General features: G+C 40.2%; 1 protein-coding gene across 1 annotated transcript in view; it reads left to right on the forward strand.

Moving 5' to 3' along the window:
• IARS1 (isoleucyl-tRNA synthetase 1) overlaps positions 1-24,244 on the forward strand; it is a 108,151-nt gene extending 83,907 nt beyond the window's left edge. Inside the window, exons 25-33 of the mRNA XM_080385403.1 lie at positions 2,838-3,012; positions 3,785-3,888; positions 4,160-4,255; positions 6,335-6,511; positions 10,190-10,301; positions 10,966-11,091; positions 16,770-16,913; positions 17,853-18,005; positions 22,531-24,244. Coding sequence (XP_080241529.1) covers positions 2,838-3,012; positions 3,785-3,888; positions 4,160-4,255; positions 6,335-6,511; positions 10,190-10,301; positions 10,966-11,091; positions 16,770-16,913; positions 17,853-18,005; positions 22,531-22,613 — 1,170 coding nt within the window. The 3' untranslated portion in view covers positions 22,614-24,244. The remainder of the gene's footprint in view (positions 1-2,837; positions 3,013-3,784; positions 3,889-4,159; positions 4,256-6,334; positions 6,512-10,189; positions 10,302-10,965; positions 11,092-16,769; positions 16,914-17,852; positions 18,006-22,530) is intronic.
• The last annotated feature ends 1,319 nt before the right edge of the window (positions 24,245-25,563 follow it).

Genomic DNA, 25,563 nt, shown 5'->3' on the forward strand with positions numbered 1-25,563 from the left:
TCTACCCTTCAACCCCCACCCCTAAGTATGGCTGTAATAAACCAGAGAAAACTTGACTTCTTCATCACGTCCGAGGTCTGCCGGTGTTCCATGGCACGGACGGTGTTCGCGTGACGTGGCAGACTGAGCCGGGAATGGGCTGAATGAACTGACAGGTGACCCGTGGCAGCGGGTGGTCCATCGCTGTTTTTTTTCCTACAGTATTACGTAATCAATATTTATTTTCCGTGTTAGGATGTTCTCAGAGCCCAGCCCCGCTGAAGCGCAGCACTGGCATTTCTCTTTCTCTGTTCTGAGAGTCGGGCACAACGGCGCTGGCGGTCGGTCTGGTCGTGTCTGGCACATGGCACCAGCGACAGGCCCTGTAGGTGGGAACATCTGGATGTACGGGTCTTCCAGCTGGGGACGGGAAGGGCTGGTTTGCCTTAGTTTGTGTGCGAGAGGCTTGAAAGATGTGTGAAGGAGCTGATTGGGGAGGTAAAATTCAGAACTACTTCAGGTCAGACCACTACCTCGAGGCAGATATAAGCAGGCCTAAGATACAGACTTGTTTTTTGAAGAGTCATTGTGGTTTTTTTAACTGATAATGTATACAGAAGAATGGTTTCCTAATCTGATTAGTATAGAAAACTTGTCCAGATGGAGCTGGCTTTTATGTAATTTATCTAATCAGGCCCAAAGTCATCTTTCAGTTTGTGCTGTTTTTTGGGTTATTATTTCTTCTTTACCCATGAGGTTGTCATTTACTACGTGTGGGCTCATTTCTAGCAGCACCCTATTAAAACCAAATTTCTATACTACATGATTTTCATTAAATTTCCTAAAAGATGTATTAAAAAAAAATGAGATGCAGTTGTGTTCTTGGCTACTCGTGTCACTAGGACTTCCTAGGGAATTACTGTGGCTCAGAGGCTGTATTTAGGCATTATTTCTCAATCTAAATGTTTGGCTACTTGCTAGTCCTGTCATGCTGACGCTACCATTTACTTCTGCTTCCTAAACGACTCAGAGCAGCTTGCTTGCCAAATGCATTTGGTGATTCTGGATCATGTTGATGTGAACTCTTAACAGCTTTCTAGTGGAGATTTAAATGCAAAATGCTTGAAGTGTTGGGCAGCCTGATGGACAAAACCTGCCGAATTAGTGACATGTGTTCCAGATACATGCACTTTGTACCTGTAGAAGAGTTGCCTGTTGGCAGTTAGAGCTTTCCAAGGACCGTCCCTGGTACGTTACATGAAGAATAGAGCGGGAGACTCTGCGAAACGGCAAGTTCAGGTCTCAAGTCCTGCTTTGTGTTTCTTTCTTGGCTTTACAAAGCAGGGAAAAACCCAGCTCTTCTGAAGACACAAAATAGCGCTAGGCTACAGTGCTTTTATTTACAGTAGGTATACCGAGACATTTTTTCTTGTCATTAGTAACATTTGTAATGCCATTTGTTCATTGGACACAATCAAGTGTAGAGCGGAGAGGTTTGCCGTGTATTATCATTGTACGGTCATCAGGGTATGCAGTAAGCTTTGTGGGGGTTTTAATGGTGGTTTTTAATGTGCTTATGTGATAAGGAAAACATTTGTAATTGAGAATGTAAGAAATGACTTAGTGATTTAGGCCTGTGGCTGACCTAGCACATGGTGCTGTCTCCTGCAGTGGCACGGTCCGTGCAGAGAAAGCAGGAGCGCCAGGCTGCTTCTCGCAGTAGGTTGCTGTTGTATTCGCCATCTGCAGCTACTGGATTAAAGATGCTCGAGGGCACGGGCCTGCCTGTTCCCTTTAACCTCTGCTCATGTGCCTACTGCTACGAGCTTAACTCCTTTCTGAAGCTGGAGGTACGCTCCTGCTTACCTCCTCTTGTGGCATCGAGTTCAAAGGGTTAACTACCTGTATGTCGATCTCTCTTAAATCAGTCTCCTGCTGTTTCCGCTGCCTGGTCCCTTACTCAAGGGGTTGTTTGGGGACTTGGCAAATAACAGTTGTACGTTCCTTATCCACCTCTTTCATAATTTTTCAAATCTCAATCAATTGTATCCCTCTTCAGCATTCTTCCCAAGGAGTTCTAGCACTGTCCTTAAATCTCTTGTTCTGTAAAACTTTCCACAGCACCACTCTGTTGCCCTTCACATACGGGGACAAAAGCAGCGTGCATTACTTGTAAAACGTGGGCACGCCCAAGGCAAAGCAACATCCTTGATCTCTGGCCCCTCCTGAACTTCATGCATGTTTTATAAGGTTTTTTGGCTACTCCAGCGCACTGATCTTGTGCTGCAGAGCGCAGACAGAGCTTCGTCTGAGCCAAGGGGTCTTCTGTACAGTCAGTACCTAGAAGAAGCAGATAAGGAAAGAGACAAAATGAGGCAGTAGCATTTGTAAAGCCTAAACCATAAAATCGTCAGTTACAGATTTATGGTTAAATGCATACTGAAAAGACTATTTCAGCAAAATTTTTCTTCCTGAATTTTGTCAGACCATTTTCTAATGCCATTGCACACAAAGGTAATAGTTTTATCTCTTCAGGCAGTTGTAACGGTAAAATAAAAAAAGCCGTTGAATAGGGATTTGATTTGAGTTGAGCTGACTGGTGTCTATTAATAGCACAAATGTCTACCTAAAGGCTGAGGGAGGAGGATGGGGTCTTCTGCTGAAGGATGGTTTCAGTTTGCTTGGCTTTATTTGCTCTTGCAGTGTTGGCAAATTACTTGGTTCATAAGAGACAGCGACATAAAAAATTTGCAGCTTGAGATTTATGACTTCCCCCTCGTACTGTGGCCCCTGGTTTTGTGCCCTTTCCACAGCTATTCTTTAGCTGCTTTTTTTTTCCTCTTGGTGTATTTATGTAGGAACTTAACGTACGTCAAGTGACACTATCTACTAATAAAGATAAGTACGGAGTCCGGCTGAGAGCAGAACCAGACCACATGGTGCTTGGGAAGCGTCTGAAAGGGGCGTTCAAGCCTGTCATGGCTGCGATCAAAGAGCTGAGGAGTGAGCAGCTGGAGGAGTTCCAGGAGACGGGTGCGTGGTGGCACAAGCCACTTAACGATGGCAATGTTGACCAAAAAAACCGGCAAAAATCCTTTGGCTCATCAGAAAAAAAAAAAGCCAATTGCTCTTAATTTGTGTCTATTAATGAAGCATTTGCAGGAACAGATGCAAAAGTATCCTTCTGTGGGCTTAGGAGGACTTAAGGCCTACTTCCCCGTTGTTATCCCTGTTCCCTATTAAATATTATGTTAACGAGAATAGGAGGGAAGTTGGGGTTTTATTATTCTGTTGACTGTAGATTAGCAGTGGCCATGTATACTAACCTTACGCTGTTCTCCTTCTCTGGAGGGCGGAGGTGAAGCAGTGACCTGTTTTGTAGGACTGAATCAGATTTGGGCCGAGTAATGTGCAATGATTTTTATTCTAAAAGCATTGCTTCAGTTGCAGATTTACAAGTGGATGTGAATTTTCCAGCTGTACCTGTTCAGCTAACTGCTTAAATGTAAATTTTGATTTAGTTGAGTCTCTGGATTATTTTTGAAGTTCTATTTCTTGTCATTGGAATGGTACGCACAGTTGTTGCAGCAGCTGCATTTGAGTGAGTTCTGCCTGTAGAAGCTCTTGTATGAAAAATCGGAATGTGGGACGATAGTTCAGTGTTTCTTACTTAAATGCTGGTTAACTGTATTGCAAATAAACCGCATTTTGTGTGTTTGAAGCCTGATACCTGTTTAAAGCTTTTTGAATAGAAATTTTTTTTACTGTGGTTGTAAGAGATGCCCTTCATCTGGTGATTCTGCAGGCACCATTGTTGTGGAAGGCCATGAACTCCATGGGGAAGATCTTCGCCTCATGTATCAGGTTGTAGGAGGATCTGCCCAGTTCGAGGCACATTCTGATGCTCAGGTATTTTATTGGTTACTTCTTTGTTCTTGAGGAATGGAAGGGTTCCTCTAGAAGTAATATGAAAATGGTGAGGTGAAAGCTGGGGGGGGTGTGTGTGTTCAGATAGTTCAACAAATGCCAGGAGCTGGTCTTCTGAATTTTGGAAATATTAAACATGATATTTTGTAAGTGAGGAGCTCTATAACAATGCACCTGCACTTCTGACTGAGTTACTGCTAGCTTGTTTCCAGTGTGTGTCACCCACTCGGCTGTCTTCTGTGCATTACCTCAGGTTTTGGTCCTGCTAGATGTCACCCCGGACCAGTCCATGGTGGATGAAGGAGTTGCCCGGGAAGTGATTAATCGCATCCAGAAACTTCGCAAAAAGGTTAGGAAGCAGTGGTTTGGAACAAGACATTTTGATTAACTTTTAAGCAATTTTGGGGCAATATGCAGTAGAAACTGACCTTTTTAATTAAACATGAAGTCCTGTATCATTTTCTCCTTATATATAGCTTTCTGTTTGGACATAAATGATTACAAATCATTATTTTTGTTTTGAATTCCCATATTGTTAAGTAGCTGGAGTTGAACGGTGAGCTTGCTATATATCATCCACAGTGAATTAACTAATTAGATTTTGCTGAGCCCTTCTTGTTTTCTGCCTTCAGCCACCCAGCAGGGGTTCAGTCCCCGCTGAGCGGTGCTCAGGCCCGTGCTGCCTCCGGCCAAGAACTATGTTCTGTTCCACCTCTGCTCGGGTGTGTTACACCGGCCGGGCCGTGAGAGCCCCCACATCTGAGCCCAGGACTGCGAAAAGGAACAAACTGGTGTCTTGGCAAATTGCAGGTGGCATTTCAGGCACAAATTTGTATACCTGTACCTCAAGGATTCTGCTCTAAATTTTTCTCCTCATACATACAAATGATGCTGCCTGACCTTGATGTTAAAGCACTTTGAACCAATATAACTTCCTTCTCTCTACAATGCTAACCCAGAAAGAGCTGGATCACTATCTCCCTTTTGTGCTGCGAAAGTATGGTCACAGTCTAAAAAGCCTTCAATCTGGAGAGGACATAAAGTAATGTTTAACTTGGTACAAAGAATTCTAAAGTTTTCAGAACCTGGAAGTTTGAAAAAAAAACCCCGAACAACAACAAACCCAGAAAACAATCCCCTCACACACATACACGTCACAAACGTGGAATGTGTTGTTCCAAGATACACGTGTGGTTTTTCTACTTGACTAACTTGGTGGCAGTGTGCTAGAATTTGTATCTTTTTCGGACTTATGCCTGAAGAAATCTTGCAAGAGCTCTAAATGGCGTGTAGAGAAAACTGTCATGGGATGTGTTTTTAGGAAAAGGTATCTGTACAGTTAAGACTTCATGAACCTTCAGTATAAGACTGAAAAATGACAAATTTGTACCAGAATAGGGTTTTATATATTTTTTTGTGTGTGTGTGTGTATATATATATATAAACCCATGTAGCTTTATTTCTGTATAAAATAAAAAAATAGAAACAGGAAGGAATGTGGCCATGAGAAGAAAACACTCTCGCAAGTTGTTGGATGGTTTAAATTTACTTCTGTAATTACATAAGGCCATAACTTACTCTGACTTAAATGAATATCAAAATACTTAATCTTCCCTAATAATTAACATGATGCTAATGGGCATTTATTCTGTCAGTCTTTCATGCCCACTCCTGTTACGAAAGTGTGCACATAACAACCCACATGTTTGGATCCACAGTAACTACCACTGGCAGCAGGGCAGTCATTACTTTCAGTCAGCTTTAGAAACAAAGTTGTGCTGGTGCTGGGGCTGCTATTTCTTTCCTCAAAGCCATTTTCTCACTGAAGCAGAATTTTGTAATTCAGCTTTAATAAGCGTACAATGCAAATTATTTGCTTTTTTCCCAAAGTACAAGTTGGTGTGTTAGGTGTGACATAACTAGTGTAAAAACTTAAAAGCCTGATCACCACCTTCCAAAACCGTACAAAATGTCTTGGAGACTCTTGTGTGTTAAAAGGTCACCGATGAAACCCTCAGCTCTTTATTAAACAATTGCTTAATTTCAGAGTAACAGGATGCGTAAATGCTAGTAAAATTCTTGTGCATCAAGAAAAACTTTTCACTAAATTTGGTATTTGGTAGGCTTTCAGCTCACTGTGGGGGTGAGTTGGCAAATGAAGGTGGAAGTGAGACGTTTGGAGTAAGGTACACTGTTTGGTCATGATCTCCTGAGGAAAAACTCACCGTGTTCCCAGCCTCTTTCTTGCCCTTCTGACAAAAGAATTGTTTTATTCTAAACTTTTTGTGGAAAATGTCTGGTAAATATCTTTCGAAGATAGTTTCTTTTTTTTTTTTTTTTTTTTATTTAACAAGTATTCCTTTTTTTTAGTTTGTATATGTAAAAGTCACCTTGCTGTCACTAATAGTATATTTGGTGAATCCTACAGCGAAATCTGGTTCCTACAGATGAGATTACAGTGTACTACAGATCACACCCAGAAGGTGACTACCTGGATACTGTTATTAAGGAACACACGGATTTCATTTTTGCAGCAATAAAGGCTGCCCTGAAGCCTTACCCGGTGCCTACCTCAAAAGAAGTTCTCATCCAGGAGACAACTCAAGTAAGAAGGAAAACGCACTGACTGCGTAGTTCATTTTGTTACCAGCTTTTAACTGAACAAAGTGCTCAGATCACAGAAAAATTGTATGTCAGTATTTATTTGTGGGATGTAGTGGACATTGATTGTTTTATATTTATAAATTTCCATATTAGTGTTTTTGGTTTAAAAATAAATAAAATAGTTGGGTTCTGTATGTGTAGTATTTCTGAAAATGAAGCTGCTTGGGTACCAAAATAAGTATCTAGGTAGTTGTTTGTGTAAGCTTAATACACATAGTTATTTGCACTTGGATTAGTGGATTGTTTAGACAGCAAAAATACTGTTCTTCTGATTTCTTTAAATTAATATGCTTTTGTATTAGAAATGTTCTCCTTCGAGGCTAAATTTTGCCTTTTGGCTTAAGACCAGCTTCAGTTATTAATGTTTGAGGATGCTTGTGTTTTCTCCCCCTTGTTGCTAAGTTCAGTCTTTTGTAACAATGCAGTTTTGCAGATGGCTTATTCTTTCAGCAGCAGCTTTGAACCATTTGTTTTGTTTTCTTTGTTTGTTTATTCTGACATGCTTTGAGATACCCTTTGCCATGGTTTTATTCAGACTTGCTATATACAGAAGGCGTTCCTAGCAGAATCGCAGAGGAAGTATTCTTCAGTCTAAAGGTCATGCCAAACCAGAAAGACAGGAACTTTAGGATATATCCTGAACTTAAAATTTGATTTAGAGAATGGGTTGGGCATTTGAGTATAGCTGAACGGATAGCGTGTATTTTATTCATCTTAATAACAATATGTGTAAAGAAAATATTTTATACTTATTACACTTCTAAAGTTGTACAGATTTAAAATGAAGCTCTGTTTGGCCTTTTTCAAAACTATGAGTTTAATTTAGTGGCAAACAGGGAAAAACACTACATAAGAGTGAAGAATATTGTGGTTGAGAAATCTGTGAAAGTACTTTGCTATTTCTTCTAAGTACTTACTAGACTGGATACTGCCGATGGACAGTTTGATGCTGAGTCAACATCAAATCTGAATTAGAATGCAAAAGTAGCTGGAAAAAAAATTGCATAATGCTGGGAAACACTTGTCTGGTTGCCTACCTCTGAAACTGCCTGATGCATGAGCTTTAATGTTGGTCGCTGTGTCTTTCCATGAAAGCTTTCCTACCTGTACAAGTAAGGTTCCCTCCCACTATTATTTTTCTGTTTTCTAAATCTTAATTTAGCAGATTCTAGCGAAGAATAACATTGTGGAAAGCTGAAAGATTAGTCTATTGGATTAGTTTTAAATAATGCTGTCTACCTAAAGATGAAATTTTGCCCTCTGGTTATTGCAGATATAATTGATAGCTGCTGTCTGGATGTTGGCAAAACGCAGACATCCGCTGAGTGTCGGAAATGATGAGCTTGTGTGTAAACCAGGGGTAGGGGGTTTGTGGGTCAGGCTGTGCATTTGCACAAATGTCAGATTTCAGACTGGGAAAACCTAAAAAAAATTAACAGAAAACACAGCAGGTATGACAGGCAGTGCTGTGTGGCTGTTGCAGCTGATGACTGAGGTTACAGAAGTGCAGTCGCCTTGTCACGGGAACACAGCCGAGCGCCTGCCTGGCCGCTTGGGACCTGGGCTGTGGAGGTCGTTTCAAACAAAACCGTTAGTTATTGCAAGTTCTGTGTACTGAAGCTATACAGCTTATGTATGGTAAACGGAGGCAAAGAAATATTTTGTAAGTAAATGCAGAGTTGTTTGTTATAATTTTACTTTAAGGAGTCTCCGTCGCTACAAGGTACCTCCCTACGGAGTCCATTTGTGGGTTGTCTTCCGCCCATGAGGCGGTTGCTGTGTTTGCAGACTCGATGTGCCTCCGAATTGCCAGTCACATTTTAAAATAGAGGTCGCAGGGAGAAAGAGGTGGCTGAGAATTTAGTGCAACTCTCAAGGCTTCCTCGGAAGACTCAGTTCCTGGGACTGCAGGGCTGGATTGCTCAGGGCAGGTGTTCGACTGTACTCTGTGTTCTGCTGCAACCAGCTTGTCATGTTAAGAGCAATGAATAAGAATATCTGAAATGAAGAAGCCCTCCCTTCGAAATCCTTTCAGTGTAGAAGTTCGGCCCGTTGTGTGGAGCCGGGGATACCTGCAGCTGTGTGCAGTGGATGTGTAGCTTGCTGCATCGGACATGGCTGTGGGTGGTTGTCTTTGGGCAGAACCGTATTGCGTTTTGTGCTGGCAGTTTCAAGCACAGATGCTCTGAAGATGTGAATTCCCAGTGAACTGTGCATACACTGTCTTCTGTTGGTGGGGGCTGGTAAGCAGTGTTGATGTGGAAAATACTTTAGCAACTGTTACACATTCAGATATAAAAGCGGATGCAAGTTAAGAGAATGAAGTGTGTAATTCCACGTGTGAGTGTGTAAGTCAACTGCAACAGGATCATTGCTCCAGATTTCCGGGATTTATTAAAAGGAGAAGTCTGCATGGTGTTGAATATATGACAGATGCAGTCTGTCTTCTCTGCAGCTACTTTGATTATGTTCAGGATCTTTATTTCTATGGAATTATCCTGGATCAATTTTTGGTACAAGGCCTTATTATGAACTCTTCTCCCAAAGACTTGCTCTGGGAGACAACAAAAACCCAGCAGTTGCTCAGAAAATACTGGGACAGAAAAGCAGCTACCTGCAAAATGAATTTTTAATTGCTGGTAGAATGGATAAACACAAAATGAGATTTGCTGCTCCTGAAGTGTCTTTCCCTACTTTTTGCTAGGAGCTCAGTACGAATGGCACTTCACAGGCTGTCTGGTTATCCGTTGGGCTGTGACCCTGACTGGCGGCCTCTAAACTTACAGAAATACTGGCTGAAGTGGCTGCTTAGTACCAGTTGTTCATATAAGAGATTTCTGGATTGTATTTGTTTAATTAAAACATGTAATGAAGAGATCTTTTTAAAGTGTGATTCTCATGAAAAGTGGTGTAGGCGCATGAGTAACTCCAGCCTGTGCTTAATTCAGGAAAAAGCTAGTGCTTGGAAAAAGCATAATCTTAAAAACTGTGGTTTAAGGCCTCTACAAAGTAGGTGTGGCTCTGACTAGCAACAGGTTCTCAAGTCTCTTCACCCTGTCCCCCATTTGCACAGGAGGGTACGTGTTCCATTTCTTGATGGAGCACTTCAAGTTTTAATTGACTCGCTAATAGCTAATGGGGAGATGGATGTTCACGAAGGCTGACTTGGTATCGAGACAAGTGCTGCCCCTCGTTGTTCTCTGTGGCCTCTGGGGACAGGTGAAGGCTTCTCCAGACAGGGACCGAGAGCAGGGTCCTGCCTTCAGATGCTCTGAATTACCTCTGGGAGAGTGTTCCTCTCAAGTATATTCGCTTGTGGATTATATTTTGGGAGACTGTCATCACTGCTCATCACTTGTGAAAATCAGGCTGTTTATTCCACTCTGTTTTTCCTACGTGTTAACTACTGCTATATCTTTAACATATATTAAAGACAAATTCCTATTTGAAGCGCTCTGTCTCTGAAGGAAGAAGTGGCAAAGTTGCTATTTTATTGTTAGTCGTGTTTTAATGACTTAATGTTATTTATGTTAAAGATCTTAATGTTTAAGGAAAATATTTTGTTGTCTTTCTTTAATAAAACAATATTCACATAATCATAATATTCCTCTTTCTTCAGCTGAAGGGATCAGAGCTGGAAATTACACTCGTCAGAGGTGGTTTGTATCAGTGCATTGGTCCAGCCTGTGCCTACGTCAACCTCAAAGTTTGTGTTAATGGGACAGAGCAAGGTAGGAATGTACCAGGTTTGATGTGTCAATGATGGTGTCACAAGACTGTTTGGAAAATGATGTGATGAATTTTGGTGTCATAAGTTCGTTTGAAAGATACTGCAAACTACCTTCCAATAGTAGCTTTAAATAATTCTTGAACATAAGTTTATTGAAAGCGGAACCACGTGTTGTCCAATGAAAAGCTGAGCGCGGTGGTGATGTTAAAGGTATTGCAAGGTTGAGTTATGTATTAAAAGGAGAGAAAACTAAACGCACTCTGGAAATTCTACAGTTTGTGTCAAAGTAAGCGTGCCGCGTTTAACACTTACAAAGCTGCTTTCTGAATAATAACGAACGTAACTGTGTAGCTGGTGAACATCTCAGAGGGCACACAGTCCTTCAGGTTTTAATCAATATAATACTGGATTATAGTTCAGTGACACAAAAATTTGCTTTGTTAATAAAAACAAGTATAACTTTCATACTCTAAATCTGAAGTACTCTTGAGTCCATTTCCTTGGGTTTTTTCCTCTTTCTTACTAAAATGTCTGGTAGTGCAGTGCTGTCAGCTTTAAATTAGTTTAGGAACTCGCTGGAAGGAATTAGAAAAAATCATTAGAAGATCCTTGAAGCTTGGATATTGCTTCCAAACTGCATTTTAATTTCTTAATTTTGGTTTTAGATGGTGTGTTGCTGCTGGAGAATCCCAAAGGAGATAATACCTTGAACTTCATTGGATTTGTAGATGCCGTCTCCTGCATTTTTGGTCTGAAAAATTCAAAACTGACGGTTTTTAATGGAAAGACAGGTAAATGGAGTATGACGAGAAAAAGTGAAAGTCTTTCTAGCAGCAGCTAGGAGCTCTTTACTGTATAATTATTTATTGCATAATTTTTCTGTATGTAAACAAAATTGACAAGAAAATGTGTAAGGAAATACTCTTATAGTGCTTAGCTTATGAGGCTGTGTTTACAGTCACATCAGAATGTTTCCAAAAGCTGCTGCTAAATGATGCTTATCACTTCTGTTATCTTATTTCCATTGCAGTTTTCATAAGGACAAAATCTGATTTATTTCAGAAAGTGTTTCCATCGGATCCAGGTTATGCTGTATATTGGTGGCGAGCTGCCATCAGCTTTTGCATGCTTTTTTTCCCCCTAATGCCTCAGTAGGCAGGGTGAGAACTTAAGCTGAATGCAAACTGCTATCTGTAGAAGAAAAAAAGTTGCTTTTTCACCTTAGAGAAACTTGAGGATCTCTGCATTTCTTCTTTTTAGAAAAATCTATCTAACATTTTTGCAGCTTGAACTTTGCCTCTGTTAAGGCATGAGAATGTAATATGTCTTCTATGGATTATACATAGACTTACAGGCTGTATCATAGTCTGCTTCGTTACTAAGTTAACAGAGCTGAAACAGAAAAAACATTGTGAAAGATGTTGCAGTTAGGGGCCGGGAGACCCTGCCAGCAAACTGGCACTCTTTCTCCTGAGACAAAGATGCTGGGGTTTTTGTTACATTACATGTAGTATTTCAGTACATCAGAAAAAGTTACAACTTAAAAATCAGCACACTGAGAACAAGATTACACTAATAACTTAATGCTTCTTTAGTGACTGAGTACAGCAAGTAGAGCACTTAACAGTGGTCACGCCGTGGTGTGACTTCAGAGATGTTTCAACAGTGATAGTGAACTCTGTGTCCTTAGTGTTATTTACAGGCACATCCTGACATTCAAACTTTGTCTGTTTCCGTTCCGTTCATCGTAAGTCTAAAATGAGTGACAAAGACATGAAAAAATACTGCAAAAATGGTAACTGGAGAGCTACAGAAACTTTTGCTAGTGTGTTTTTGCAGAGATATTACAGCAGCAACCCCTGCAGGGGAGGTCCTTGGGGTGGCTGCTGTGAAAGGCTGTGTTTGGGTGCCCGCAGAACTGTAGGGATCACCAGTGTATGTCTGCCTGTGACATCAGCAGGGGAATAGTCTTCTCTGTAATGTCAGTGTTACCATCTCTGTCTTTAGTTTTCTTATTTGTCTTTTCCTAAAAGTATTTCTAGAAAAGTGTCTGGGGGGGGGTGGTCATATCTGATGTAATCCATTACCTTACGGTGATAAAACCTCTCTCCAAGTTGTGCTCAACTGAGCTGAATAGTTTTGTCATATAAAATGGTTATTCTTTGCTTTCAGTTATAGGTGATTTCTAGGAAATTTTGGATCTCTTAGTATCTTCCTCGGGTTTCAGTTACATTTTAAAGGAGGAAAGAGTTTTCCTTGAAATCATTTTCCAAATGCTAGTGGTATACTTCATAGCAGTGTGGTGTGTGCCTGCAGAGGTGGGCATGTACTGGTACAATTAATTACCATCATAGATACTAAGAGATGATCTGCAGAAGGCTGGGAAAGTTGGGAAACTCTCATCTCATTAAGATTATAAGCAGTTTGACTGCTTAATTGGTTTGTCTTCTGCCACTAACAGGACAAAAGGATGCAGCATAGATCTATCAATGCTGAATTACTAAAGGAAGTGGTAAAGAAATCTGTTTTCCCTCTTCCTCAAAGGTTCTTTTCTGCTGTGGTAACGAAGGTGGCTTTGTTTCTCTCCTTTCCGTGTCACACTGGCTGTGTAGGTGTCATTTTGGGACTTACCGTCTTGGTGTGCTGGTTTTAAACTTTTAGTCTCTGTCGGTGGTCTGAGCAGAGTGGGTTTTTTTTTTCCCTGCCTGCCTATTAAAAGCATGGAAGTTCCCTTGGAAAATGGAATTATTGAATTCACTTTTGTTGCACTTCAGCAGAGATCTCGAGAAAGTATTGATCAGCAGAAGATACGGCCCCCTGAGGAGTCAGGGTTGAAGGCATGGACAAAGAAAATAGCTCTTGAAGATGTTGGAGAATAGAACTGAAATTCCTGACGTTTAGTTTGGATACGATCCCTTTGCTTTACCTGCCCAACCTTCGCGCGGGTAATTTTAGGTGACTCCAGGGTCTCTGTAGGTGGGGCAGGGATCAGTGTCGGCCACTCTGAGAGGAATTGCAAAGAAGGCTCATGCACTCCGGACAAAACGTTGCTGAATAGTTCCCATGTGCGTTAATTACATTGTGACCCAGTAAAACCATATTTCTGGCTCCTTATTTTCCTTCCTGTGGTTTTTAGGGCTGTCCACTTTACTTGCAGTAATTTATTATCTTGTTTTCAAATTGTAATGAAGATTTATTTAGGGTTGTGTAATGGCACAAAGTCAGGCAGTCCTTGTATTAAGGCAGGCTGAAACATGTCATGTTGCCGTTTTTCAGTGCAACACTGAAGTAATGGGATAAACATTTCCTCCCCAACAGTGTATCGATGTATTTTGAGTAACTGCACAAACACTGAGCAAGGCTCTGGGATTTGGACTGACCTTCAGAAACAGGGAATAGAATTTGACTGTTTTTACATTAAACAAAAACCCCAAAATTTAAAGGAAAGAGGCTGAGCTCAAGTCAGATGGTAGAAACGGGTGTCTATGATTTTGCTTTTGCTCTAGATTACTGAAAAGCTGAAAACTTTCTAAACTTATTGGGAATGCTTTTTGGCTTGCACTTGGCTTTTGTGGAAGTAGCCCATATTGAAAAAGACCTATTGGAAAAAAATTCGTTTATCCTTATGGGAATAAATGAAGTGTAAATAATGTAGGGCTTGAAGAGGATTCAAGGCAAGGTTGAGGCAAAAAGCCCCTTACAAACATCATAATCTTCCAGATGGCTAATTTTTGAAAATTCTATGCTTAGCACTGTTTTCTGAACAAGAGTACAAACAGGTATATTTTTTTTAATCTTTAATTTTTAAAACGTCACGAGGCTGTAAGGCACCTTAGGAAAACATTACCGCTTAAATCTCAGCTGCAGGGAGATCTGACTTTAAAAGTGATTTTAATATTGATGAGCACTTGTAATAGTTGCTTGTTTTCAAGGGTATTGTTATATATGAAAAAATTATCCATTGCTTTCTTTTTCTTGCTCTTATTAGAGGGTTATATGAACTGACTCCACTGACAGCGCTATACATGAGCTGTTCCTTGTGAGAATGTCAGCAGTCCTGTAATGCAAAACGCTAGGTCTGTTAAACGTACGAACTGCCGCTGCTGTAGCTCGTGCCCTGCGTAGATCTGCACAGATCCGGCAGCTGGGCGCCATCAGACCCGGCGGTGCCTGCGCCGGGTGTCACTCGCTCAGTGAAGCACCCGCCCGCTGTTGCTCTCCCACCCGTGACCTGGGAACTGGATGTAAGTGGCAGGCAGTGTTCCCTAGTGTGACCCTAAAGCAGCACCTCCAGCTGATGCCCTTTCCGTGACTAAATCTTGTTAATTCCTCTCCACTTTAATTTGTTTTCCTGCTTTTCTGTAAGTAAAACCAAACCAGAAGCCCCCTGCTGTGCTTGAGCAGGTGCCTTGCACCTCAGGTGTGCTAGAGCAGCGCTTGGGTGGCGGGGGGATGGCCACTGTCATAGTAAAATCTTCATTCTTGAAAACTGAATTTTAGAAGCAGCAGTGTGGTTTTGCCTTTTCCTTTAAAGCTTTTTATATATGTGTGTGTATGTATGTCCTGAGATCTAGTTCAATTACTAAATGTGTATATGAAAAGATAAATATATATACACACACACATATATGTAAAAAAGATAGCATTTTTGAGTCTTGGATGCAGTCTGAGGTCTTCACCTTTCCTTAGGGCAGTCTGATAAGCCTTGCCCATTTCAAGGGGCAGAAGTGGTACTTTTAATTTCTTTTTTTTTTTAATCCCACTTCAGTTTTGGTTGTTGGTTTTGCTTTGGGGTGTGGTGTGTTCCCCCCCCCCCCCCCCCCCCCCCCCCCGAGTCTGGGCTGTAAGCATGAAGGGTTCCTGAATGCTCACACCCCAGTTGTTACCTACGCAATTGAGTTTGAGCTTTGTATTTGAACTAAACCTTTCAAATGTTAACTCAGTATGAACTGTCCTAACAACAAATATTTGGAGATACTTATGCTTCTTGTTCCTTCTGAGTACTGGAAATTTGTTAATGAGCGATAGGCCTTGTGAATTAATATGCACATTAAATGAGGGACCAACCAGCCTCCTACGTATTTCTGCCCAGCAGCTGTGATATTCAGGGTAGACCAGAAGGGATGGGTATCCCGCCTCAGTTTTGGGTGTTGGTTTTGGTTTGGGGTGGGTTTTTTTTCCAGAATCTGGTTTGTAAGCATGGGAAGGGTTCCTGTGCATCGTGCTTTGATGTTCTGTGGTGGTTGGCAAAATTTTGAGAGCTTGTAGCCTGTGATTACTTTTCACCTTTTTAGAAGTTTTGTCTTGTTTCGGGGTTTTCTGGGGCTGGGGTTTTTGGTTTGGGTTGGGCTTTGTGGCGTGTTTTTTGTTTGGTTGGTTTTGGTTTGGTTTTAATTTTTAAGTTTATAAACAACCCAGGGAAAAGGAGTGCCACTTCCGCCCCTTGAAATTCATGCAGATGAACTGATGGAAAATAATCTTCGTAAAGCTTAGGTTCCATGACAGATGAACAGGGCTGATACAGTATGAAAACATGTTGGAAAGAGATGACAGATGTGCCTGTTGTGTGTTTATAGGCATTGCACAGTTCTAACAAGAAATTAAATGTATTCATTCTTCCTTGATTTTGTCTTTGGAATTCTTTTGTAGCTGCAAAAGCTTTGTAGCAGAGTGTGATGTTATTTCTCTGTATCTTCAGTGTTGTGGCTGTCGGCAGCCTTTTTTATTTTACCTGTGTGATAGGCTCCTGTGGGCAGTGCAGAACGCAGCCCTACATGTTTCATTTGCATTACAGAAACCTCATTAGCATCTCATCCAAGTGCTTTCAGGATGCTTGTGTTACTTCTAAAATCCTTTGAGACCTGGGTCCTATTTTGGGTCTGATCTTCCACCATTTTCTAAATATGTATAGCTGGAGGCATCTGCTGAATCATCAGCTGCTGTTGACATTAAACACAAATACTAATGCAGAGGGCATTATTCATGAGCTAACCAGCCACTGATTTTACGTTTATTGTCATCTGGAGTTTAACGAGGGAAGTATCCTGCTGTTGCATAGTAACACGTATCCAGTGCTGCTTCAGCTAGGGGAGCCAGGGTACAGGCAAAGACCATAGGTCTTAATTTAATGAGATAGAAATTGTTGGCTTAATTGAATAACTTCTTGCTTGTTTTAAGTTGTTTAACTGTGTTTATTGCATTATTAAACTAGTTGTGTATTTATATGCATAAGAAGTGTTATGTAGGGGGGAATTTCCATGGCAGGCAAAGTACTCTGTTAAGAAAATATTTCTGCACAAATTCTATTCTTCAGAATTGAGAAATGCTCTTTCTTGAGGAAGGAATCATGAGGAGGGAAACACTTCCACAGTGGAATGAATAGTTAGAAAGACTTGTTGTCAGCTAATCGAGGGAGAACTGGGCCTCAGCTTCCCTGTAATGGCCTGACTGGTCTTGTTTTGTGTTTCAGAACTGATAAACAAAACTGACTTGCTGAGTCTCAGCGGAAAGACTCTACATGTGACAACAGGGTCAGCACCTCCTCTGATCAGCTCTGCTGATGCTCTGCTCTGTCAGTATATCAACTTGCAGCTAATGAATGCAAAACCACAAGGTATGTAGGATGCTGATCTCCTCGTTTACAGGCTGAGCTTTTTGTGATAGAAGCTTTGGACACCATCCACTTACCGATGAATAAGTATGTGTGTTTCAATTGGTAGATGGTGATTTTGGTTTTTGTTTTCCTAGTATTTGCTTTCTAATAAACACAGTGTTTATATTTAGCTCTTCTCCCTCTTTTCATAAAAGAAAAATGTGCCAGTTTGAGATAAAGGACAGCATTTAAACATGAGCCTGTAGCATTGTTTTCCCACTTCTGACCATCAGCTGACCTGTGCAGCTAATTTTAAAAGGCTGAGTCTAAAACTGACCAAAAATTAATAAGGATCCATCTTTTTACCAAGACATTGTAAGCGGCCTGTGAAATGTTTCTTAGTGCTATTTAACAGCCAAATGAATTGTATTATTAACCTGATCTGGAGTATAGATACCTGTATGTAATTGTTTCACAGCTGCTAATCTTATAATTTGTACTCTGAAATGTCCCATGGGAACACTGCGTTGTTAGTGACTTGCTCTTAATCTCTGCCCTGCTGTGAGTCCTTCCCGGACTGTCCATGTGGAATCTTACTGAGACTACCAGGAACCTACCTGGGCCAAAAATGTGTTTTTAACTGGGAATTTGATCATCAGAGGCTGCTTTGTGAGCTGCTGTAATTCTTAGTGGTTCGTGTTTCCCAGTCTCTAGGTTATCCTGTTGACCCAGGTAAAGAATTCTGCAAAGTTTTCTGTTGTTTTCCCAGCCGTTAATAATCACTTATACTTCTGATTCTATAATTCATTAACTTTAGTGAATCTCTAGGTTGGTATTGGTTTCTTCAGTATGAAGAAATAGAGATGAAATGGAAGAAGAAATCCCAAATCTCAGTTTAACAAGATACGTGAAATAATGCCATGCCTCATGAGTAGTGATTCAACTGTTTTTCTTGTTCAGAATGTCAGAAAGGAACAGTGGGAACTCTTCTAATGGAAAACCCCGTTGGTCAGAACGGATTAACGTACCAAGGCCTTCTACATGAAACAGCAAAAGTCTTTGGCCTCAGAAGCAGGAGGCTAAAATTGTTCCTGGATGAAGCACAAACTCAGGGTAAGCACAAACTTTTGGTTTGCTTGTCCAAGGTTACTTGGAAGTTCTTGTTGAGGGGCAGCTAACGTAGCCTGAGCTCTAGTTTAATTACTAAATGCACGCTGTTTACACATTGGTTTCTAATTTTGCCCAGTAATTCAATATTTATTCAAGAAGATCTTTTAAGCACACACATTGATTTAGAAGTTCAAGCTCTAATGCATTCCTTTCAGGAAATGGCCAACACAAGTTCTGTAAAAGTTTCTTCCTTTTGAAATAGAAAAGTCAGTCAGCGATGCAAATGGTGGTGACGTGCTGCTGTGACTAAGCAGAGAGTGAATCTCCTCCTGGAAGTGAGTTGAGTGCGTCTAAAGTGTGGATATTTTAGGAACCTGTTCAAATTGTTCCTGGAACATTTATATTGTTGCAGATACTGTTTTTCCTTTGTTTTGGAGAATGGCAGTGGGTGGAAAAGCGTATCAGTTCTATTTTGGAGTGGTATGAGTAGGGTACGGCAGCTGCAATTCATTCAGAATACCTGGGAAGTAGGAAGCTTTGTCACATAGTCACGTATCTGAAATGTTACAGAATCGTCTGAAACCAGAGACAGATGGTGAGGCTTAGAAACAAAAATCTGATTCATGAGAAAGATAAGACTAAGGTTGTAGCCACCTGTAGTGCTAAAAAGTTGGACCTGAGAAAGATCTGGGACTTTGTTGGCCAGGAAGAATGGATTGGAAACTATATGGTAAAAACAAAACAAAACAAAAAACCAAATAAACCCCCCCAAAACAACAAGAAGCTTATTTCTGTGTATTCAGGAAAATTCAGCTCTTCAGATGAAATGACACAGAGGATTCTGTCTCCAGTTTATTGCAGTGGCATGATTCACAAGCTGTTTGGGAGGGAGACATGACACTTAACCTTGGCTTATCCATGAGGTTACCTGTCCAGAAGTTAGCCACCTTGTTTAAACTAGTTATCTTAATCCTCAGATGGGATGCATTTCCTCGGGAGGTGCCCGTTAGCTGAGGGGACAGTGCAGCTCTCCGGTGTAGCTGGCTGGAGGTGGGCTCGCTTAGCTGTGCGCCTGGGCTGGGGGGATTCCGGCAGGACAGGTTAGAATCAGAGCAAGTGTGGGGGGGGTGGGGGTGTTGTGGATTTTTGGTGTGGGTTTTTTTTTTGTTTCATGTGACCTGAACTCTGTTTATTCAAAAGCCATTTTTGTAAGTAAAATGGATCACAAATATTGATGATACTTTCTAGTGATAGTTTGAGGTAATGCTAAAAATAATGTGCTGAATGGTGTTAAGCACAGAGCTGGAGACTGTAGTGTTTAGAAACAGCACAAGGGGCAAGAACCAAGTATATCAAGCATACTTCATTTGCATAAACAAAAACCTTATTTATGCGTGAAACCTTGCTGACTAGGAATTTAGCCATTCGGAAGCAAATGATACTACACATAAGTCTTTTTTGGTTTCTGTCATTGTTACTGGGCAAAAGGAGTTTACAGCAGCGTATGGTTTAGTTTAAATACTATAATAACTATTGCATAAAACGTTTGAGCTTTGAAAGAGTGAAGTAACTGACAAAACAGGAAAATGTATAGCCTTAAGTCTCAGTTTAAGTAAGGATTTTTAAAATGCCTTTGCCTAAAAGGGAAAAGAGTTGCATCACTGTAACATACTTGTCGTATGAATTCTCTAGAACTATTTAAACTTTAAATAAAGTGTATAAAGTGACACTTCACAATGATGTGAAAGATCAGATTTGCTAACCTTTCAAAGGCTAAAACAACTGGTTTGGTCTTTTTTGGACTTGGAACGTAGAGAACTTGGTCCTGGAGGTTTATTTGTGTAGCTAACACATGCTTATGCCATATAGCTGTGCTTCTGCTATCTCAGATGTAGTTCTCACCATGCAGCTCTCTTAATAACATTTTTTTAAATTGTATAAACACTGAAATGGTTGTTCTTTATCTTCAGATCTCTTTATGTGATAAGTGCTGCATATAAAACAAATATTTTGATGCCTCTGAAAAACGTTAGGTCAGTTAATGTTTATGTGTATTGTTGCAACTTTGTAATCCCCTATTCATCTTTTCATCAATACATTTCAAGGTCCTACCTTCAAAACATAACAAGTTCAGTTTGAGTACTGTGTTTATGGTTTATTCTAAAACTTAAAAAATATTTGTTAACCATTTGAAACTTTTGATGAAAATAACCTGTGATGTGGAAGGGTGATGCCTGTTATATATATATGTGTGTGTGTGTGTGTTTTGTTTTTTTTTTAAAAAAGTCACTTGGTAGAAAATGAGTTACCAGTTTTGAAAACTTTATTTTTATAAGTGCAGGTACCATGCAGTTGGGAGTCTGCTCTCTGCTGCACAAAAGCTTGTCAGCTTTTCAGAAATGAATGTGGTGTTGTCCCCCCCCCTTTGCAATATTGGAAAAGCATTTGATAAATGTCAAAGTGGTGAGCGTTGCTTATTCGTGAGAATGAAACATGAGTGGCAGATTCAGACACGCGTTTGGGCTGAAGGCAATATTTTTTCATGTGCTAACTTCAAAGCCTTCCTTTGGAGAAATTGGCACAGAAAGGAGAATGTCCTTACATTTTGTTGATAATTCGTTTCCAATTTCTACAAGTAATTATTGTGATAAATACTGTTGAAAACAGTAGCTTCACGAAATTCCTAATTTTTCAGGATTTTAAAAATAACTAATTAAAAAAAGACTTTGAGACCAAGTTTATAGTTTGTTTGGCTGCTTCTGCTGACTGAAATAGCTTTTTAACATACTGATGTAACAATGTGATGGGGAGGGAAGGAAGGTTAGTGAGGGAATACAGCCCTAATTGCTGAATTCGATTATACCTCTACTCTTCTAGCTCTGTAGATGGGTATTCAGCTGCTTAAAGCAGAGCACTGCACTGGAAGAGAACTCCTTAAAAACACTGCCATCATGATCCATAAGGGCTGCTTAATTCTTTAATTAATAGATGGCTTTTAAACTTCGATGCAGACTGTATCTGCTCAGTCTGAAAATGAGCTACCTTTCAAAGAAGGATGGGAGCCTTAATGTTAGGAGGAGCGTGCATACAGGGAAACAGAACTCCTTGCTGCCATTTCTAGAATCACTTTTCACTTGTACATCATGTTACTGAAAACTGAACTGCTTTTACATTATCCCCATGGATGCACTTCACAACTTGCTCCCCCCGCACACACTCGCTGCCTGGCCTCTCTCAGCTCGAGGCGAGCCCAAGCTGGAGCAGCGTGAATATCAGACGTCAGTTCTGTGATCTGGTGCAGCGCACTACAAAATTGTTTCTACTGAAAAGACACCCAGCCATTCTGAATGTTATGAATCTGTCACTTGTGCTAGCACTAATGCCAGAATTTAAAATTATCTTTTATTTGCTTGCGTTCTCTGTAGGGATTCTAGTGTGCAGAGTAACAGCGTAACCCCCGATATTCTTTTGCTTTGGTTTCACTGGTGTATTTGTGGTTTCTTTGAAGTTTCTTTTCACTTTGAAGTTTCACAGTAAAGAGGCCTCTGGTATATGTGTTATGAAGATTGCTTTTTGTTCCAAAGCTGTACCTCCCAGTATTCAAAACGATCTGCTCTGTTACTGGGGTAGTTCACTACAGCTGACGGGTGTTGGGAAGCATTGAGCTAGTGAGCATCTAGCTCCTCGGGACAGCGCTCTGTAAGGTGGCAAGGGTGGTGACAGAGATCTCCGGGTCTTGCCAACTTTGCAGGTGATTTTTTTTCTGTAGGCACAAAGTACGATTGTATTTCATAAATAATTCTAAACCCTGAATCTGCCTGTTGGAAATATGCTACGTTCTTAAAAGAGGTTTGTTGGTGAGACTTTGTCCTATTACTGTTCTGAACGATGTGCACGTAGCTATGAAAAGGCTTAAGGAATCCATGTGGTGTGGTATGATATTCTTTAAGCATACTCAACAAGATTACAGTGTAGTTTTTCAGCCGATACTACAACAATCCTTGCTGTATGTATGAAACTCAAGTTAATGTATGCATGTTCTTGTTGCTGTTCTCCTTCACACGTGTGGTGTTTTATATTCTGTCCCAGATGGGAGGTTAGAGGAGGTGGATCTCTGTGTGGCCGTTCCTCCGCAGTGTTTACAGGGGACTCTGGGTTTCGGTGCATTGTGCTGTATTGTTCATGTTGCCTTCAGTTCATTGCGTTATCAAGTAATTTTCTGAACTAGATACTGTTCTGTGTGGATGTGAAGCTGGGAGCTGGGGGCTGACATAGGCTTTCAAAAAATTATGCTTTGTAACCTAGAACAAGGTCTTCAGCTCTTGCAGCGGCAATCCTGATGTGTGGTGTCCCTTCCCTTAATGCACCGTGCTTCCAGAGTCCCGTCTGGAGCTGAGCAGTTTCTGTCCTAGCCCCGTTTTGATCAAATTAGCAGAACTGTCTGAATACGGAAAAAAAAAAAATGTGTAAGTAGAAAAGTAAGCAAGAGCACTAACTGTGTTCTGTTTCTCTTGTTTTCTTGGTTCAGAGATCACAAAGGACATCTCCATGAAGAACTTGAACATGAAGACTGTGTATGTTCGTGTTATACCCACCACAGCTGAATGTTGAGAACTCCAGTTTTTTTGAATAAGACCATGTAGACTTTTTTCCCATAAAAAATGAAGTCAAATTAAGTTAGTATGCTTTTAGATTAACATCCAAGTTGTGTATGATACTTTTAACATCTCAAATTGCACACAGGATGTTTTCTACCAGTGCATGTCTAATATGCTGCTCTTTGGTTCCAAATACAATGTATTTTCATTGTTATCTTATGAGACTGTAAAAGCTGTTCAGTAAAATGTCACAACTCCTTAACCTTAGATATCTATGCAGTAATTCACCTGAAAGAATCGGACTTGTACCTCAGTGATGCTGTTCTCTGCCTGTCCTTTATGCAGAGGGCGTCTTTGATTTTCTAAACCATGGGTTACCTACAAGGCTATATGATATATGTGTATATATATATATGCATATATATGTATATACAACCCCCTCCATGTTAACAGTAGCTTTGAAACTTATTTAAGGGTTACCCGGATCTGTTCATTCGTACCAGCTGGATTTTCATCAAGTGTGTGGCTGTTGATTTAAAATACTCCCCGGTTTCAATAATGGAACAATAAATCTGCTTCATCTCCAAACACTTGTTTCCCTGAGTTGAAAGTATGTTGCTTTCTTGCATTTTCTAAAGAAGGTAACACTCAGCACACCATACACATCAGGAAAACAGAGAGAAACTTCAAAGCTGAAAATGTCCATACTGAATGCCGGTGACTGTTTGAGTTGTGATACTGACAGGTGTTAGGGATTTTGGGGGAGGGTTGTTCACTTTGGTTTCAGGTTTAAAAGCAGTTTTAGATTGAAATTAGTATTGGGGTTTTAGCTTTTACAATAGTCGATAGAACTTGCCAAATGTTTCAGTTTTAACTTGTGTATCTGTAGGCAAGTGAAATAACAGGCAACATTGTTTCAGTTTTAGGATGTTTTTTGACTTCAACTAGAAACTTAAGCATACTTAAGTTTCACTGCATTTCATAGTGTTGTTAATCAGTGTGGAAGCTCGCTATTGTACAGCACACTGAACTTGACAAGGTGTACGTGCATGCAGCTGCCTTTGCTGCTGTGCCTTTATTAGCTTCCTGAGAACAAGATTACGTACACTGCAAATGAGAGTATTAACAGAGTAACATTTTGTAAGAATAACAAGCTCTTACTGAGCATGTTTTTCCATTGCTCTATGTTTTTCATCTTTACACTATGAATATAAACCAAAGCTTTTTTGTGGTAACACCATGTTAGTGGGAATAACTATAAATAAATGTTCTGTGTAACTACTGTGCTCTAGTGGACCATACCAAAACTGTAAGTGCTTGTTTGAAGTCAAGTCAAATCTCTGGCATTCAGCTTACATAAAATTATTTTTATCAGTATTAAAAATGTCAGTGTCTGAACCTTGTGAATCACTGGCGTGTTCAGTTTAATGAATATTGGACACTGCCCGCTACCTTTTCCTGTAACTCAGCTTGTTTACCTTTTTATTGACTCAGTGATACGGCAGTTAAATTTGTATTGTTTGTAGGGTTTTTTGTCACATTAAAAATGTTGAGGTTATATCTTCTGCAAAGGTAAGATTGCTGTTCCTAAGCTGAATAATTTTGCTTTATTATTTATGGAGAATAAATGAAGATGGCAAATGATTGCAATCTAACCTCATTCTTAATGAGACAGTCTAAGGGGACAATGTTACTTGTGCTTTTAAAGAGTTATTTGGGATTTAGCATTTTGTGCATGTAATAATATTTATTTCTAAGGATGTTGGCTGGCCAGGTTCTACGTAAGGACTGAATTAGTTTTATATGTATGTGTGTATATATATATACACGTATCCACACACATACACGCTTTCCAGTGAATTAAAAGCCCTGCCAAAATTTATAGATTCACTGAGTTACAAACAGAAAATCTTCAACAGAACCTTTTTTCTTTCTCAAATCTATTTATAGCTGCCTAATATAAAAAATAATCTGCCCTTAAGAGAAGAAGTACTTGTGAATGTGGTCTAATAATCTCATACTTCGTATCGTGTATAGTTGAATTGAGTTTCCTGGATTTTCTTCAAGTAAATGACTGCTTTATACTGAACATGGAAACTGGCCTTACCCTTGACTTCATGCATGAGCTTTCTCTGTGAAGTTCTTCGGCAGAATAGCACTGCCTGTGATGTGCTGTTAAAATAGACAACAGCATGCTGATAAGAGGGGAAGGATTTAAATTATTTACTCACAGTAAAGGGGTGGAGGAAAAATATTGCTGATAATTCTGGGTGTGTCCCTTAGGTTTTGAGACCTATGCAAAGGCACTAGGCTTTAAAACAGGTTAGCAAAGTTAGCAAAGACAGGACTTTATTTTTGTAGACCTGAAATTAGTCTGGTTAGTTTGTGCATGAGGTTGCATGAAGGTTGATATATTAGTGTAGCTACCCATCATCTGCTTCTCAGAGGGTATTTTTGGAATAATAGACTTTGAAGAACAACCTAAAAACCAGAGGGAGGCAAGCTATTATTCCAAGAAAAGGAGATGATGACAGACTACGAACTAGATATGAAGCCATAGGGATTTGGGTTTTCTTTTTCATCCTGTTTTACCACAACATCATGTGCAAACGGGAGGCTGGAAGAATGCTTTCCTGTGGGTTTCTAGTCTTTCCACAAAAAAATGAGACAAAATACAGCCAAAAAGATAGTGGAATGTTGAACTGCTTTTACAGGGCCCCCACAGCATAGGTACAGAGTGAATCTGTAATGTAACAGGTGTATTCAGACACCTCCTTAATGGAGGAATGCTGCCTACCTGGTGCTTCATATTTTAATAGATATGGATGTCTCCCAGATTTGTCTTGATGTTATTTAGCTGCCTTTATTTCATTTTAGTACAATACAGATGTATATTCATATTGCTTGAGCTAGAAGTAAATTAAGGAGGTACTTCACTCACTCTCAGTATGCAAACAGGGAGC

Source organism: Falco punctatus, assembly GCF_963210335.1.
Source record: "Falco punctatus genome assembly, chromosome: 4".
NCBI classification, from domain to species: domain Eukaryota; kingdom Metazoa; phylum Chordata; class Aves; order Falconiformes; family Falconidae; genus Falco; species Falco punctatus.